Source organism: Sus scrofa, chromosome 13 (genome assembly GCF_054392235.1).
Source record: "Sus scrofa isolate SSC_HxYL_T2T_F1_AM1 chromosome 13, Sscrofa_HxYL_maternal_Yorkshire_Landrace_v2.0, whole genome shotgun sequence".
NCBI classification, from domain to species: Eukaryota; Metazoa; Chordata; class Mammalia; order Artiodactyla; family Suidae; genus Sus; species Sus scrofa.
Window position 1 is genome coordinate 31,758,266 of NC_139395.1, and position 12,822 is coordinate 31,771,087.

At 38.3% G+C, this 12,822-nt stretch overlaps 1 protein-coding gene across 10 annotated transcripts in view; it reads right to left on the reverse strand.

Annotated features, from left to right (window-relative positions):
• The window catches only part of GADL1 (glutamate decarboxylase like 1), a 345,574-nt gene that overhangs the window by 92,918 nt on the left and 239,834 nt on the right, over positions 1–12,822 (reverse strand). For all 10 annotated transcript variants that reach the window (XM_084987315.1, XM_084987314.1, XM_084987313.1 and 7 more), the window contains 2 exons: positions 1,839–1,903; positions 1,337–1,418 (listed from right to left, as the gene is read on the reverse strand). In XM_084987315.1, the coding sequence (XP_084843441.1) occupies positions 1,337–1,418; positions 1,839–1,903 (147 nt within the window). The remainder of the gene's footprint in view (positions 1–1,336; positions 1,419–1,838; positions 1,904–12,822) is intronic.

Consider the following 12,822-nt stretch of genomic DNA (forward strand, 5'->3'; position numbering starts at 1 on the left):
TCATAAAATTTGGGGTCTACATTTTTCCATTTCTGAGAGCATCCCACACTAAGAAAAAGGATGTCATTCAGATCATCTGATTAGGGAAAAGCAGGTGTAAAATGCCTGGCACATAAAAGATGCCTAGTATGTTTTGTTCTTATGTCCAGCCCACAGGAGAACCTGGGTTTACTCCTAACTCATGTCCTATATATATAACTCTGGACAAGTTGAGTATGTTCTTTGGTTCACAAATGGTACAGTAACCTTAAACCACCTTTCAGTTATAACATGCAGTCACTCTACAGTTTAAAAACGTAAATGAATAAAAGTTAAACGACATTGAATGCAGTCCATGGTAGCCAGCCTAATAAAACTGTAAGGAATAGATTAGTATTCCTAAGAGTCTATCTATCTATAGATGCAGAAATCTGCTCACAGTTTCCGACGGACATCCTATTTGGTCACTTCAAAACACAAAGGGCACTGGTATGCAAATATCGGAGATTTGTGTAAAGAAGGTTGTAGATATCCACACATACAAGATTGGGCTCAAGCTTTAAATATGGCTGTCATTTGAAATAAAATTCCTTAAAAAGAGAAAATGACTTTAGCATTGGCAAAGGGAGTCCCCTAAGAAAAAAATGTAAACAGATGGCTGAGAAAGATCACCCACATGCTGCACACAGATCTTGAGGAGGCATTTCTAAGAATGAGGTAGCACTTCTCAGCCTGGGCCACTTCCCACAAGGATCCTTATTTACCCCCACAGAAAGCATACGTTTTTTACCTCTAACTGAGAGAAACTCAGCCCACAGCTCCAGCTCCCCAATGCGCCAGCAGAAGCCAGAATCACCCACTTGAGACAGGAAATCCCCTCATAAATCAGGATTTGATGATCATCCCTGAACCAACATCTTCCTATATAAATGGGCTGTTAAGCCCAGCTAAGCATATTAAGCACTCAATTTAATGTATGACACACATCTGCTCCACTTTTTCAGGGAGCCAGAAATTTCAAGATAACTTAAATCCCAGACTTAATCAAGGGAAAAATTTCTTGGCAATGTTTAAAACTGAGTTATAAAATATAATCCAGATGAGTGCAAGAAAGACCATTTTGTGGTAACTAATGAGATTATATAATACCTAAATCAAATACACAAAATTACCTGAGCAGAAGCACTTGATCTTTTATCGAGGCCTATTTGTCTTTCCTTTTGATGCCATCAACATTTACTGAAGTCCTTCATCTACCTCTGGCCCAAGGCACAAAATATAAGCAAAAAAATGGGTCCAATGCAAACATGGTAATCTACCCCCCTTGATGCCCAAGGGCCATAAGAGGAAAACTCACAGATTTGTCTTTTACAAGGAAAGCACAGCACTGAATTCCAGCCATCAGCATCTTGTGTGGGTTCCAAGCCACAGAGTCAGCCCTGTTGCAATAAACAAAGAAAAGGACAAGGTAGGGAGGGGACTCAGTGTGTACTGGTGGGAAGAATGCCATCAGTGGCAGCAGGTACATTCAGTATTCACATCCGAGGTAGTGCTCTGCAGGATTCTTTGTGTGAGTGGGTTGGGGACTCTGGAGCTTGGGGGGTTTGGGGGACTGTGTTTGCTTTTGGTCATGTCTATGGCATCTGGAAGTTCCCAGGCCAGGGACTGAACTGGTGCCACAGCAGTGACAATGCTGGATCCTTAAATTGCTGTGTCATGAGGGAACTCCAGGATGGGTTTTTTAAAAGGCAAAACAATACTTAGTTTTTTGCCTGTCTTCAAAATGTCACTTAATTAGGCAAAATCCAAAGAGCCTCAGGCCGAAATAAAAGGCACTGTGCCTGGGAAAGTACATTTACCTGTGGATGCCATGCAGAAGCTTGCGGTGTTTCCTGGACATCAAGGCTGAGCCACCCCAAGAAGCCTGTTGAGACAGTTACATAACCAAAACAATGTTATTTCAATGTTGGATGTATTTTGATATTTTGTTTAAAGTCAATGTTAACCAATGTGTCCTCTAGGAAATTTTGATCACTGGCTCTATCAAGGCAATGAGGACCTCATCACAATAGATGGAACCTCCCCCCTGACCCTTAGGATTTGAATTCCTGTAGTATAAAGAAATTAGTGCAGTTACTCACTGAGTTTCCTATGGATATAAAAGACGTTTAAAAGACATAAGACACAGTCTATACACTTTCACATTTTAGAATCTAAAATAGACAATAGCCTCCACACTGACATTCTACTGTACATAGTGTACAAGTGTTGATCATGAGACATGGGCTAAGGACTGGCATTTCATATAATACATAAGGCATGTGCTTGCCAAGGAGGATAGAAGGGTATCCAGGAAGCCATAGCCAACTAGGACTGGCGAGGTGGACATGGTTCCTATTGTTGAAAAATTAGATCCTGTCAGTCAAATAGCTTTCAGAAATATTTGCAAATCAAAAATGTTAGAGTGGGAGAAAGGAAAGTTAAGGAAATTTTTCATTGGAGAAGTAAATTTGATAAGCAAAGGAGAGGGGTGTTTAGAATGAGGGAAGGAAAGGAAGTCCCATAGTCAGCAAGCCTGGAGGGGAGGGAGAAGGAATCAGTGGGAGAAATAAGAGCATCATGTGATACTTGAAATGGAGCAGACTTATAAGTTTTCTTTGTAGGGAAGTGAAGGGTGACTGCAGTGAGGGGACCAGCATGGGCTATGTTGAAGGCTTACCAAAGTTATTTAAACTGCAAATATCACATTGAGAAGAGAGTTATTAAGACCACAACTTCCAAGTAGAAAAACTAAAGTTTAGAGGCTATAAACTGTCCAAGGTCTCAACAGTAGTAAAAATCAGATTAGGGAGCAAAAGCCCATTTTTCTTTTTTCGATCTTTTTAGGGCCACACCCATGGCATATGGAAGTTCCCAGGCTAGGGACTGAATCTGAGCTGTAGCTGCCAGCCTACACCACAACTCACAGCAATGCTGGATCCTTAACCCACTGAGCAAGGCCAGAGATAGAATCCACATCCTTATGGATACTAATTGGGTTTGTTACTGCTGAGCCACAACAGGACCTCCAAGCCTATTCTTTTTTATGCTAACAACATATGTTAGGGAAGTTGGCTGACTGGCCCAATGGTAGAACTCAGCCTGGAGAACTGAGAGTGATAGGAATCCTATAGGCAGAAGGGGAGCTCAGGAGCTGCTAGGAAGTAGACAAAGCCTATCCTATTTTTTTTATTATTATTATAGTTGATTTATTGTATTATTCCATCAATTTCTGCTGTACAGCAAAGTAACCAACTTATACATACACATACATTCTTTTTCTCAGGTTATCCACCATCACATTCCATCACAAGTGATTAGACACAGTTCCCTGTGCTATCCTATTTTGGGCTATAGAATTTTAAAGGTAATCCCATGAACATGTACTCCCAGTGTTCACTGCAGTACTATTTACAGTAGCCAAGACATGGAAGCAACCTAAATGTCCATCAACAGATGAATGGATAAAGATGTGTTACATATATATAATAGACTACTACTCGGCCATAAAAAGAATGAAATAATGCCATTTGCAGCAGCAACATGGATGAATCTAGAGATAATCCAACTAAGTGAAGTAAGGCAGATAAAGACAAATACCATATGATATCACAATGAAAGAAATCAAAGAAGACACAAATAGATGGAAAAATATACCATGCTCTTGTATTGGAAGAATCAATACAGTCATAATGACTATACTACCCAAGACAATCGACAGATTCAGTGCAATCCCTATCAAGTTACCAATGACATTCTTTACACACCTAAAAAAAATATTTTAAAATTTGTATGGAAACACAAAAGACCCCAAATAGCCAAAGCAATATTGAAAAGAAAAAACAGAACTGGAGGAATCAGGCTCCCTGACTTCAGATTCTACTACAAAGCCACAGTAATCAAAACAATATGGTACTGGCACAAAAACAGAAATATAGACCAATGGAACAGGATAGAAAGCCCATAAATAAACCCAAGCACCTACAGTCAACTAATCTATGACAAAGGAGGCAAGAACATATAGTGGAGGAAAGAAAGTCTCCTCAATAAATGATGCTGAGAAAACTATACAACCATATGTAAGAGAATGAAATTAGAAATTAGAACATTTTCTAACACCATATACAAAAAAACTCAAAATGTATTAAAGACGTAACGTAAGGCCAGATAATATAAAACTCCTAGAGGATAACACAGGCAGAATGCTCTTTGATGTAAATCACAGCAACATCTTGTTTGACCTACCTCCTAGAATAAAGACAATAAAGACACAAATAAACCAATGGGACCTAATTAAACTCAAAAGCTTTTGCACAGAAAAGGAAATTACTAAAAAACTAAAAGACAACCCACAGCATGGGAGAATATTTTTGCAAAAGACTAAATAAACAAAGTTTTAATCTCCAAAATATATAAACAACTCATACAACTTAACAACAACAACAAAAAAAAAAACAACCCAATCGAAAAATAGAAGACCTAAATAGACACTTCTCCAAAGAAGACATACAGATAGCCAGGAGGCACATGAAAAATGCTAAACATCAGTAATTATTTGAGAAATGTGAATTAAAACAATAGGTACCACCTCATACCAGTTAGTGGCCATCATTAACAAGTCAACAAACAATAAATGCTGGAGAGGATGTGCAGAAAAGGGAACCCTCATTCACTGTTGGAGGGAATGTAAATTGATACAACCACTATGGAAATACCTCAGAAAACTAAATATAGAACTACAATAGGACCCAGCAATCCCACTCCTAGCCATACATATATCCAAACAAAATTTTCACTGAAAAAGATACATGCAACTGTATGCTCACCACAACACTATTCACAATAGCCAAGACATGGAAAGAACCTAAATGCCCATTGACAGATGAGTGGATTAAGATGTGGTACCAAATAAGAAGAGTAGAGGTAAAACTGTCACCGTATGCAGATGACATGATACTATACATAGAAAACCCAAAGGACTCAACCCCAAAACTACTTGAACTGATCAACAAATTCAGCAAAGTAGCGGGATATAAGAGTAACATTCAGAAATCAGTCACATTTCTGTATACTAACAATGAAATATTAGAAAAGGAATACAAAAATACGATACCTTTTAAAATTGCACCTCACAAAATCAAATACCTCAGAATACACCTGACCAAGGAGGTGAAAGAGTTATATGACGAGAACTACAAAACATTAATGAAGGAAATTAAAGAAGATGTAAAGAAATGGAAAGATAGTCCATGCTCCTGGATTGGAAAAATCAACACTGTACAAATGGCCATACTACCCAAAGCAATCTACAGATGCAATGCAATCCCTATCAAATTACCCATGACATTTTTCACAGAACTAGAACAAACAATCCAAACATTTATATGGAACCACAAAAGACCCAGAATTGCCAAAGCAATCCTGAGGAACAAAAACCAAGCAAGAGGCATAACTCTCCCAGACTTCAGGCAATACTACAAAGCCACAGTCATCAAGACAGTGTGGTACTGGTACCAAAACAGACAGACAGACCAATGGAACAGAATAAAGAACCCAGAAATAAACCCTGACACCTATGGTCAATTAATCTTTGACAAGGGAGGCAAGAACATCAAATGGGAAAAAGAAAGTCTATTCAGCAAGCATTGCTGGGAAACCTGGACAGCTGCATGCAAAGCAATGAAACTAGAACACACCCTCACACCATGCACAAAAATAAACTCCAAATGGCTGAAAGACTTAAATATACGACAGGACACCATCAAACTCCTAGAAGAAAACACAGGCAAAACACTCTCTGACATCAACATCATGAATATTTTCTCAGGTCAGTCTCCCAAAGCAATAGAAATTAGAGCAAACATAAACCCATGGGACCTCATCAAACTGAAAAGCTTTTGCACAGCAAAGGAAACCCAAAAGAAAACAAAAAGGCAACTTTCAGAATGGGAGAAAATAGTTTCAAATGATGCAACTGACAAGGACTTCATCTCTAGAATATATGAGCAACTTATACAACTTGACAGCAAAAAAGCCAATCAACCAATGGAAAAATGGGCAAAAGACCTGAATAGACATTTCTCCAAGGAAGACATACAGATGGCCAACAAGCACATGAAAAAATGCTCAACATTGCTGATTATAAGAGAAATGCAAATCAAAACTACCATGAGATACCACCTCACACCAGTCAGAATGGCCCTCATTAATAAGTCCACAAATAACAAGTGCTGGAGGGGGGTGTGGAGAAAAGGGAGCCCTTCTGCACTGTTGGTGGGAATGTAAGCTGGTACAACCACTATGGAGAACAGTATGGCAGTACCTTCGAAAAATAAACATAGAACTACCATATGACCCCGCAATCTCACTCTTGGGCATATATCTGGACAAAACTCTACTTAAAAGAGACACATGCACCCGCATGTTCATTGCAGCACTATTCACAATAGCCAAGACATGGAAACAACCCAAATGTCCATCGACAGATGATTGGATTCGGAAGAGGTGGTATATATACACAATGGAATACTCCTCAGCCATAAAAAAGAATGAAATAATGTCATTTGTAGCAACATGGATGGAACTAGAGACTCTAATACTGAGTGAAGTCAGAAAGAGAAAGACAAATACCACATAATATCACTTATATCTGGAATCTAATATACGGCACAAATTAACCTTTCCACAGAAAAGAAAATCATGGACTTTGAGATTAACTTGTGGTTGCCAAGGGGGAGAGGGAGGGAGTGGGTTAGATTGGGAGTTTGGGGTTAATGGATGCAAACAATTGCCTTTGGAATGGATAAGCAATGAAATCCTGCTGTGTAGCACTGGGAACTTTATCTAGTCACTTATGATGGAGGATGATAATGTGAGAAAATAGAATGTTTACATGTATGTGTAACTGGGCCACCATGCTGTACAGCACAAAAAAATTATATTGGGGAAATAATTTTAAAAAATTAAATTTAATTTAAAAAATAAAAATTAAAAAAAGATGTAGTACATATATACAATGGAATACTACTCAGCCATAAAAAGGACAAAATAATGCCATTTGCAGCAATATGGATGGATCTAGAGACACTCATACTGAGTGATGTAAGTCAGAAAGAGAAAGACACCATATGATGTCACTTATATGTGGAGTCTAAAATATGGCACAAATGATCTATCTATAAAACAGAAACAGATCACGGACATGGAGGACAGACTTGTGTTTGTGGGGTGGGGAGGAAAGAGTGGGATAGACTGGGAGTCTGGGGTTAGTAGATGAAAACTTCTACATTTGGGAGTTCCCGTCGTGGCGCAGTGGTTAACGAATCCGACTAGGAACCATGAGGTTGAGGGTTCGGTCCCTGTCCTTGCTCAGTGGGTTAACGATCCGGCATTGCCGTGAGCTGTGGTGTACGTTGCAGACGTGGCTCGGATCCTGCGTTGCTGTGGCTCTGGCGTAGGCTGGTGGCTACAGCTCCGATTGACCCCTAGCCTGGGAACCTCCATATGCCGCGAGAGAAGCCCAAGAAATGGTAAAAAAACAAAACAAAACAAAACAAAACTTCTACATTTGGAGTAGATAGGCAATGGGATCCTGCTGTATAGCACAGGGAACTATATCCAATCACTTGTGATGGATCAGGATGGAGGATAATGTGAGAAAAAGAATATATATACACATATGTGTGTGTGCGTGTGTGTGTGTGTGTGTGTGTGCATAACTGGGTCACTTTGCTATACAGCAGAAATTGGAAGAATATTATAAATCAACTATAATAAAGACATTTTAAAAAATAAAAAATAACTTTAAAAAAAGAATCAACTGAACTTATTTACAAAACAGAAACACTCATAGATAACAAACAAACTCATGGTTACCAAAGGCGGAAGGGAGGAAGGGTTAAATTAGGAGTTTAGCGTTAACACATACACACTACTATACATAAAATAGACAACCATCAAGGACCTACTGTATAGCACAGGGAACCATGCTCAATATTTTGTAATAACTTGTAAGGGAAATGAATCTGAAGAAAGAATATATATAAGTGAATCATTTTGCTGTGCACTTGAAACTAACACAATATTATAAATCAACTATGATTTAAAAAAAGGTCTTTCTATGGACTTAGAGATTATAATACTAGGTGAAGTCAGACAGAGAAACACAAATGTCACATGAGGTCACCAATATGTAGAATCATTGATAATAAGGACTTGTTCACAAAACAAACAGACTCAAAGATTTCAAAACTAAACCAAACCAATGGGGAAATGCTGAGGTGGGGCATAGACTGGGAGGTTGGGATTGGTATATGCACATTGCTATATACAAAAACAATCAGTAACAAGGACCTACTCTATAGCTTAGAGAAATCTACTCAGTACTCTATGACAGCCTATATGGGAAAAGATTGAAAAAAGAATGGATATATATGTATATGAATGGCTTTTTTACTTTGTTGTACACCTGAAACTAAAACAACATTGTAAGTCACCTATATACCAATAAAATTTATTTTAAAAAAAGATATTTCTAAAAATTTTATGCTCCAAATTTTGACCTTGAGCATTTTAGTATTACTATACTAAATAATATTTTAACTCAACAAATATTTATTATATATCCAAATGGACTGACACTAACCTTTCTGCTAGAAATACAACTAAGCAAAACACTAAAATAGTAACTCAAAAAAAAGGCAAGGAAACCCCAATATCATGTAGAAAGAAATGGCAAGACTGTGTGTAATGTGGATGCAGAGGATGAAGGACATGAGAGGTCTCCACAATCCCAGGATACCATGGAAGCTGAAGCCATGGGTGGACTATAAAGATGCCCTTTGATTATACTTAAAAATGGCTAGACCCACTAAGAAGAGGAGAGAAAGAACTCAAATAAACAAAATTATAAATGAAAAAGGAGAAATCACAACGGATACAGTAGAAATACAAAAAGCCATAAGAGAATACTATGAACAACTATATGGTAACAAGTTTGACAATCTGGAAGAAATGGACAGTTTTCTAGAATCTTACAGCCTGCCAAAACTGAATCAAGAAGAAACACACCAACTGAACAGACCGATCACTAGAAATGAAACTGAAGATGTCATAAAAGCACACCCTACAAATAAAAGTCCAGGACCAGATGGCTTCACAGGCGAATTCTATCAAACATATAAAGAGGATCTGGTGCCCATCCTCCTTAAACTTTTTCAAAAGGTTGAAGAAGAAGGAATACTCCCAAAGACATTCTATGATGCCACCATCACCCTCATTCCAAAACCAGACAAAGATAATACCAAAAAATAAAACTATTAGCCAATATCTTTGATGAATATAGATGCAAAAAGTCTCAACAAAATCTTAGCCAACCGAATCCAACAACATATCAAAAAGATCACACACCATGACCAGGTAGGGTTCATCCCAGGTTCACAAGGATGGTTCAACATAGGCAAATCAATCAATGTCATATACCACATTAACAAAAGAAAAATCAAAAATCATATGATCATTTCAATAGATGCAGAAAAAGCATCTGACAAAGTCCAACACCCATTCATGATCAAGACCCTCGCCAAAGTGGGTATAGAGGGAACATTCCTGAATATCATCAAAGCCCTTTATGACAAACCCACAGCAAATATAATACTCAATGGGGAAAAACTGAAAGCCTTCTCACTCAAATCTGGAACAAGACAGGGATGCCCACTCTCACCACTGCTCTTCAGCATAGTTGTGGAAGTCCTAGCCACAGCAATTAGACAAACAAAAGAAATAAAAGGCATCCATATAGGAAGAGAAGAGATAAAACTGTCACTGTACGCAGATGACATGATACTATACATAGAAAACCCAAAGGACTCAACCCCAAAACTACTTGAACTGATTAATAAATTCAGCAAAGTAGCAGGATATAAGATTAACATTCAGAAATCAGTCACATTTCTGTATACCAGCAATGAAATATTAGAAAAGGAATACAAAAATACGATACCTTTTAAAATTGCACCTCACAAAATCAAATACCTCAGAATACACCTGACCAAGGAGGTAAAGGACTTATACGCCAAGAACTATAAAACTTTAATCAAAGAAATCAAAGAAGATATAAAGAAATGGAAAGATAGTCCATGCTCCTGGATTGGAAAAATCAACATTGTACAAATGGCCATACTACCCAAAGCGATCTACAGATTCAATGCAATCCCTATCAAATTACCCATGACATTTTTCACAGAACTAGAACAAACAATCCAAACATTTATATGGAACCACAAAAGACCCAGAATTGCCAAAGCAATCCTGAGGAACAAAAACCAAGCAAGAGGCATAACTCTCCCAGGCTTCAGGCAATACTACAAAGCCACAGTCATCAAGACAGTGTGGTACTGGTACCAAAACAGACAGACAGACCAATGGAACAGAATAAAGAACCCAGAAATAAACCCTGACACCTATGGTCAATTAATCTTTGACAAGGGAGGCAAGAACATCAAATGGGAAAAAGAAAGTCTATTCAGCAAGCATTGCTGGGAAACCTGGACAGCTGCATGCAAAGCAATGAAACTAGAACACACCCTCACACCATGCACAAAAATAAACTCCAAATGGCTGAAAGACTTAAATATACGACAGGACACCATCAAACTCCTAGAAGAAAACACAGGCAAAACACTCTCTGACATCAACATCATGAATATTTTCTCAGGTCAGTCTCCCAAAGCAATAGAAATTAGAGCAAACATAAACCCATGGGACCTCATCAAACTGAAAAGCTTTTGCACAGCAAAGGAAACCCAAAAGAAAACAAAAAGGCAACTTTCAGAATGGGAGAAAATAGTTTCAAATGATGCAACTGACAAGGACTTCATCTCTAGAATATATGAGCAACTTATACAACTTGACAGCAAAAAAGCCAATCAACCAATGGAAAAATGGGCAAAAGACCTGAATAGACATTTCTCCAAGGAAGACATACAGATGGCCAACAAGCACATGAAAAAATGCTCAACATTGCTGATTATAAGAGAAATGCAAATCAAAACTACCATGAGATACCACCTCACACCAGTCAGAATGGCCCTCATTAATAAGTCCACAAATAACAAGTGCTGGAGGGGGGTGTGGAGAAAAGGGAGCCCTTCTGCACTGTTGGTGGGAATGTAAGCTGGTACAACCACTATGGAGAACAGTATGGCAGTACCTTCGAAAAATAAACATAGAACTACCATATGACCCCGCAATCTCACTCTTGGGCATATATCTGGACAAAACTCTACTTAAAAGAGACACATGCACCCGCATGTTCATTGCAGCACTATTCACAATAGCCAAGACATGGAAACAACCCAAATGTCCATCGACAGATGATTGGATTCGGAAGAGGTGGTATATATACACAATGGAATACTCCTCAGCCATAAAAAAGAATGAAATAATGTCATTTGTAGCAACATGGATGGAACTAGAGACTCTAATACTGAGTGAAGTCAGAAAGAGAAAGACAAATACCACATAATATCACTTATATCTGGAATCTAATATACGGCACAAATTAACCTTTCCACAGAAAAGAAAATCATGGACTTTGAGATTAACTTGTGGTTGCCAAGGGGGAGAGGGAGGGAGTGGGTTAGATTGGGAGTTTGGGGTTAATGGATGCAAACAATTGCCTTTGGAATGGATAAGCAATGAAATCCTGCTGTGTAGCACTGGGAACTTTATCTAGTCACTTATGATGGAGGATGATAATGTGAGAAAATAGAATGTTTACATGTATGTGTAACTGGGCCACCATGCTGTACAGCACAAAAAAATTATATTGGGGAAATAATTTTAAAAAATTAAATTTAATTTAAAAAATAAAAATTAAAAAAAGATGTAGTACATATATACAATGGAATACTACTCAGCCATAAAAAGGACAAAATAATGCCATTTGCAGCAATATGGATGGATCTAGAGACACTCATACTGAGTGATGTAAGTCAGAAAGAGAAAGACACCATATGATGTCACTTATATGTGGAGTCTAAAATATGGCACAAATGATCTATCTATAAAACAGAAACAGATCACGGACATGGAGGACAGACTTGTGTTTGTGGGGTGGGGAGGAAAGAGTGGGATAGACTGGGAGTCTGGGGTTAGTAGATGAAAACTTCTACATTTGGGAGTTCCCGTCGTGGCGCAGTGGTTAACGAATCCGACTAGGAACCATGAGGTTGAGGGTTCGGTCCCTGTCCTTGCTCAGTGGGTTAACGATCCGGCATTGCCGTGAGCTGTGGTGTACGTTGCAGACGTGGCTCGGATCCTGCGTTGCTGTGGCTCTGGCGTAGGCTGGTGGCTACAGCTCCGATTGACCCCTAGCCTGGGAACCTCCATATGCCGCGAGAGAAGCCCAAGAAATGGTAAAAAAACAAAACAAAACAAAACAAAACTTCTACATTTGGAGTAGATAGGCAATGGGATCCTGCTGTATAGCACAGGGAACTATATCCAATCACTTGTGATGGATCAGGATGGAGGATAATGTGAGAAAAAGAATATATATACACATATGTGTGTGTGCGTGTGTGTGTGTGTGTGTGTGTGCATAACTGGGTCACTTTGCTATACAGCAGAAATTGGAAGAATATTATAAATCAACTATAATAAAGACATTTTAAAAAATAAAAAATAACTTTAAAAAAAGAATCAACTGAACTTATTTACAAAACAGAAACACTCATAGATAACAAACAAACTCATGGTTACCAAAGGCGGAAGGGAGGAAGGGTTAAATTAGGAGTTTAGCGT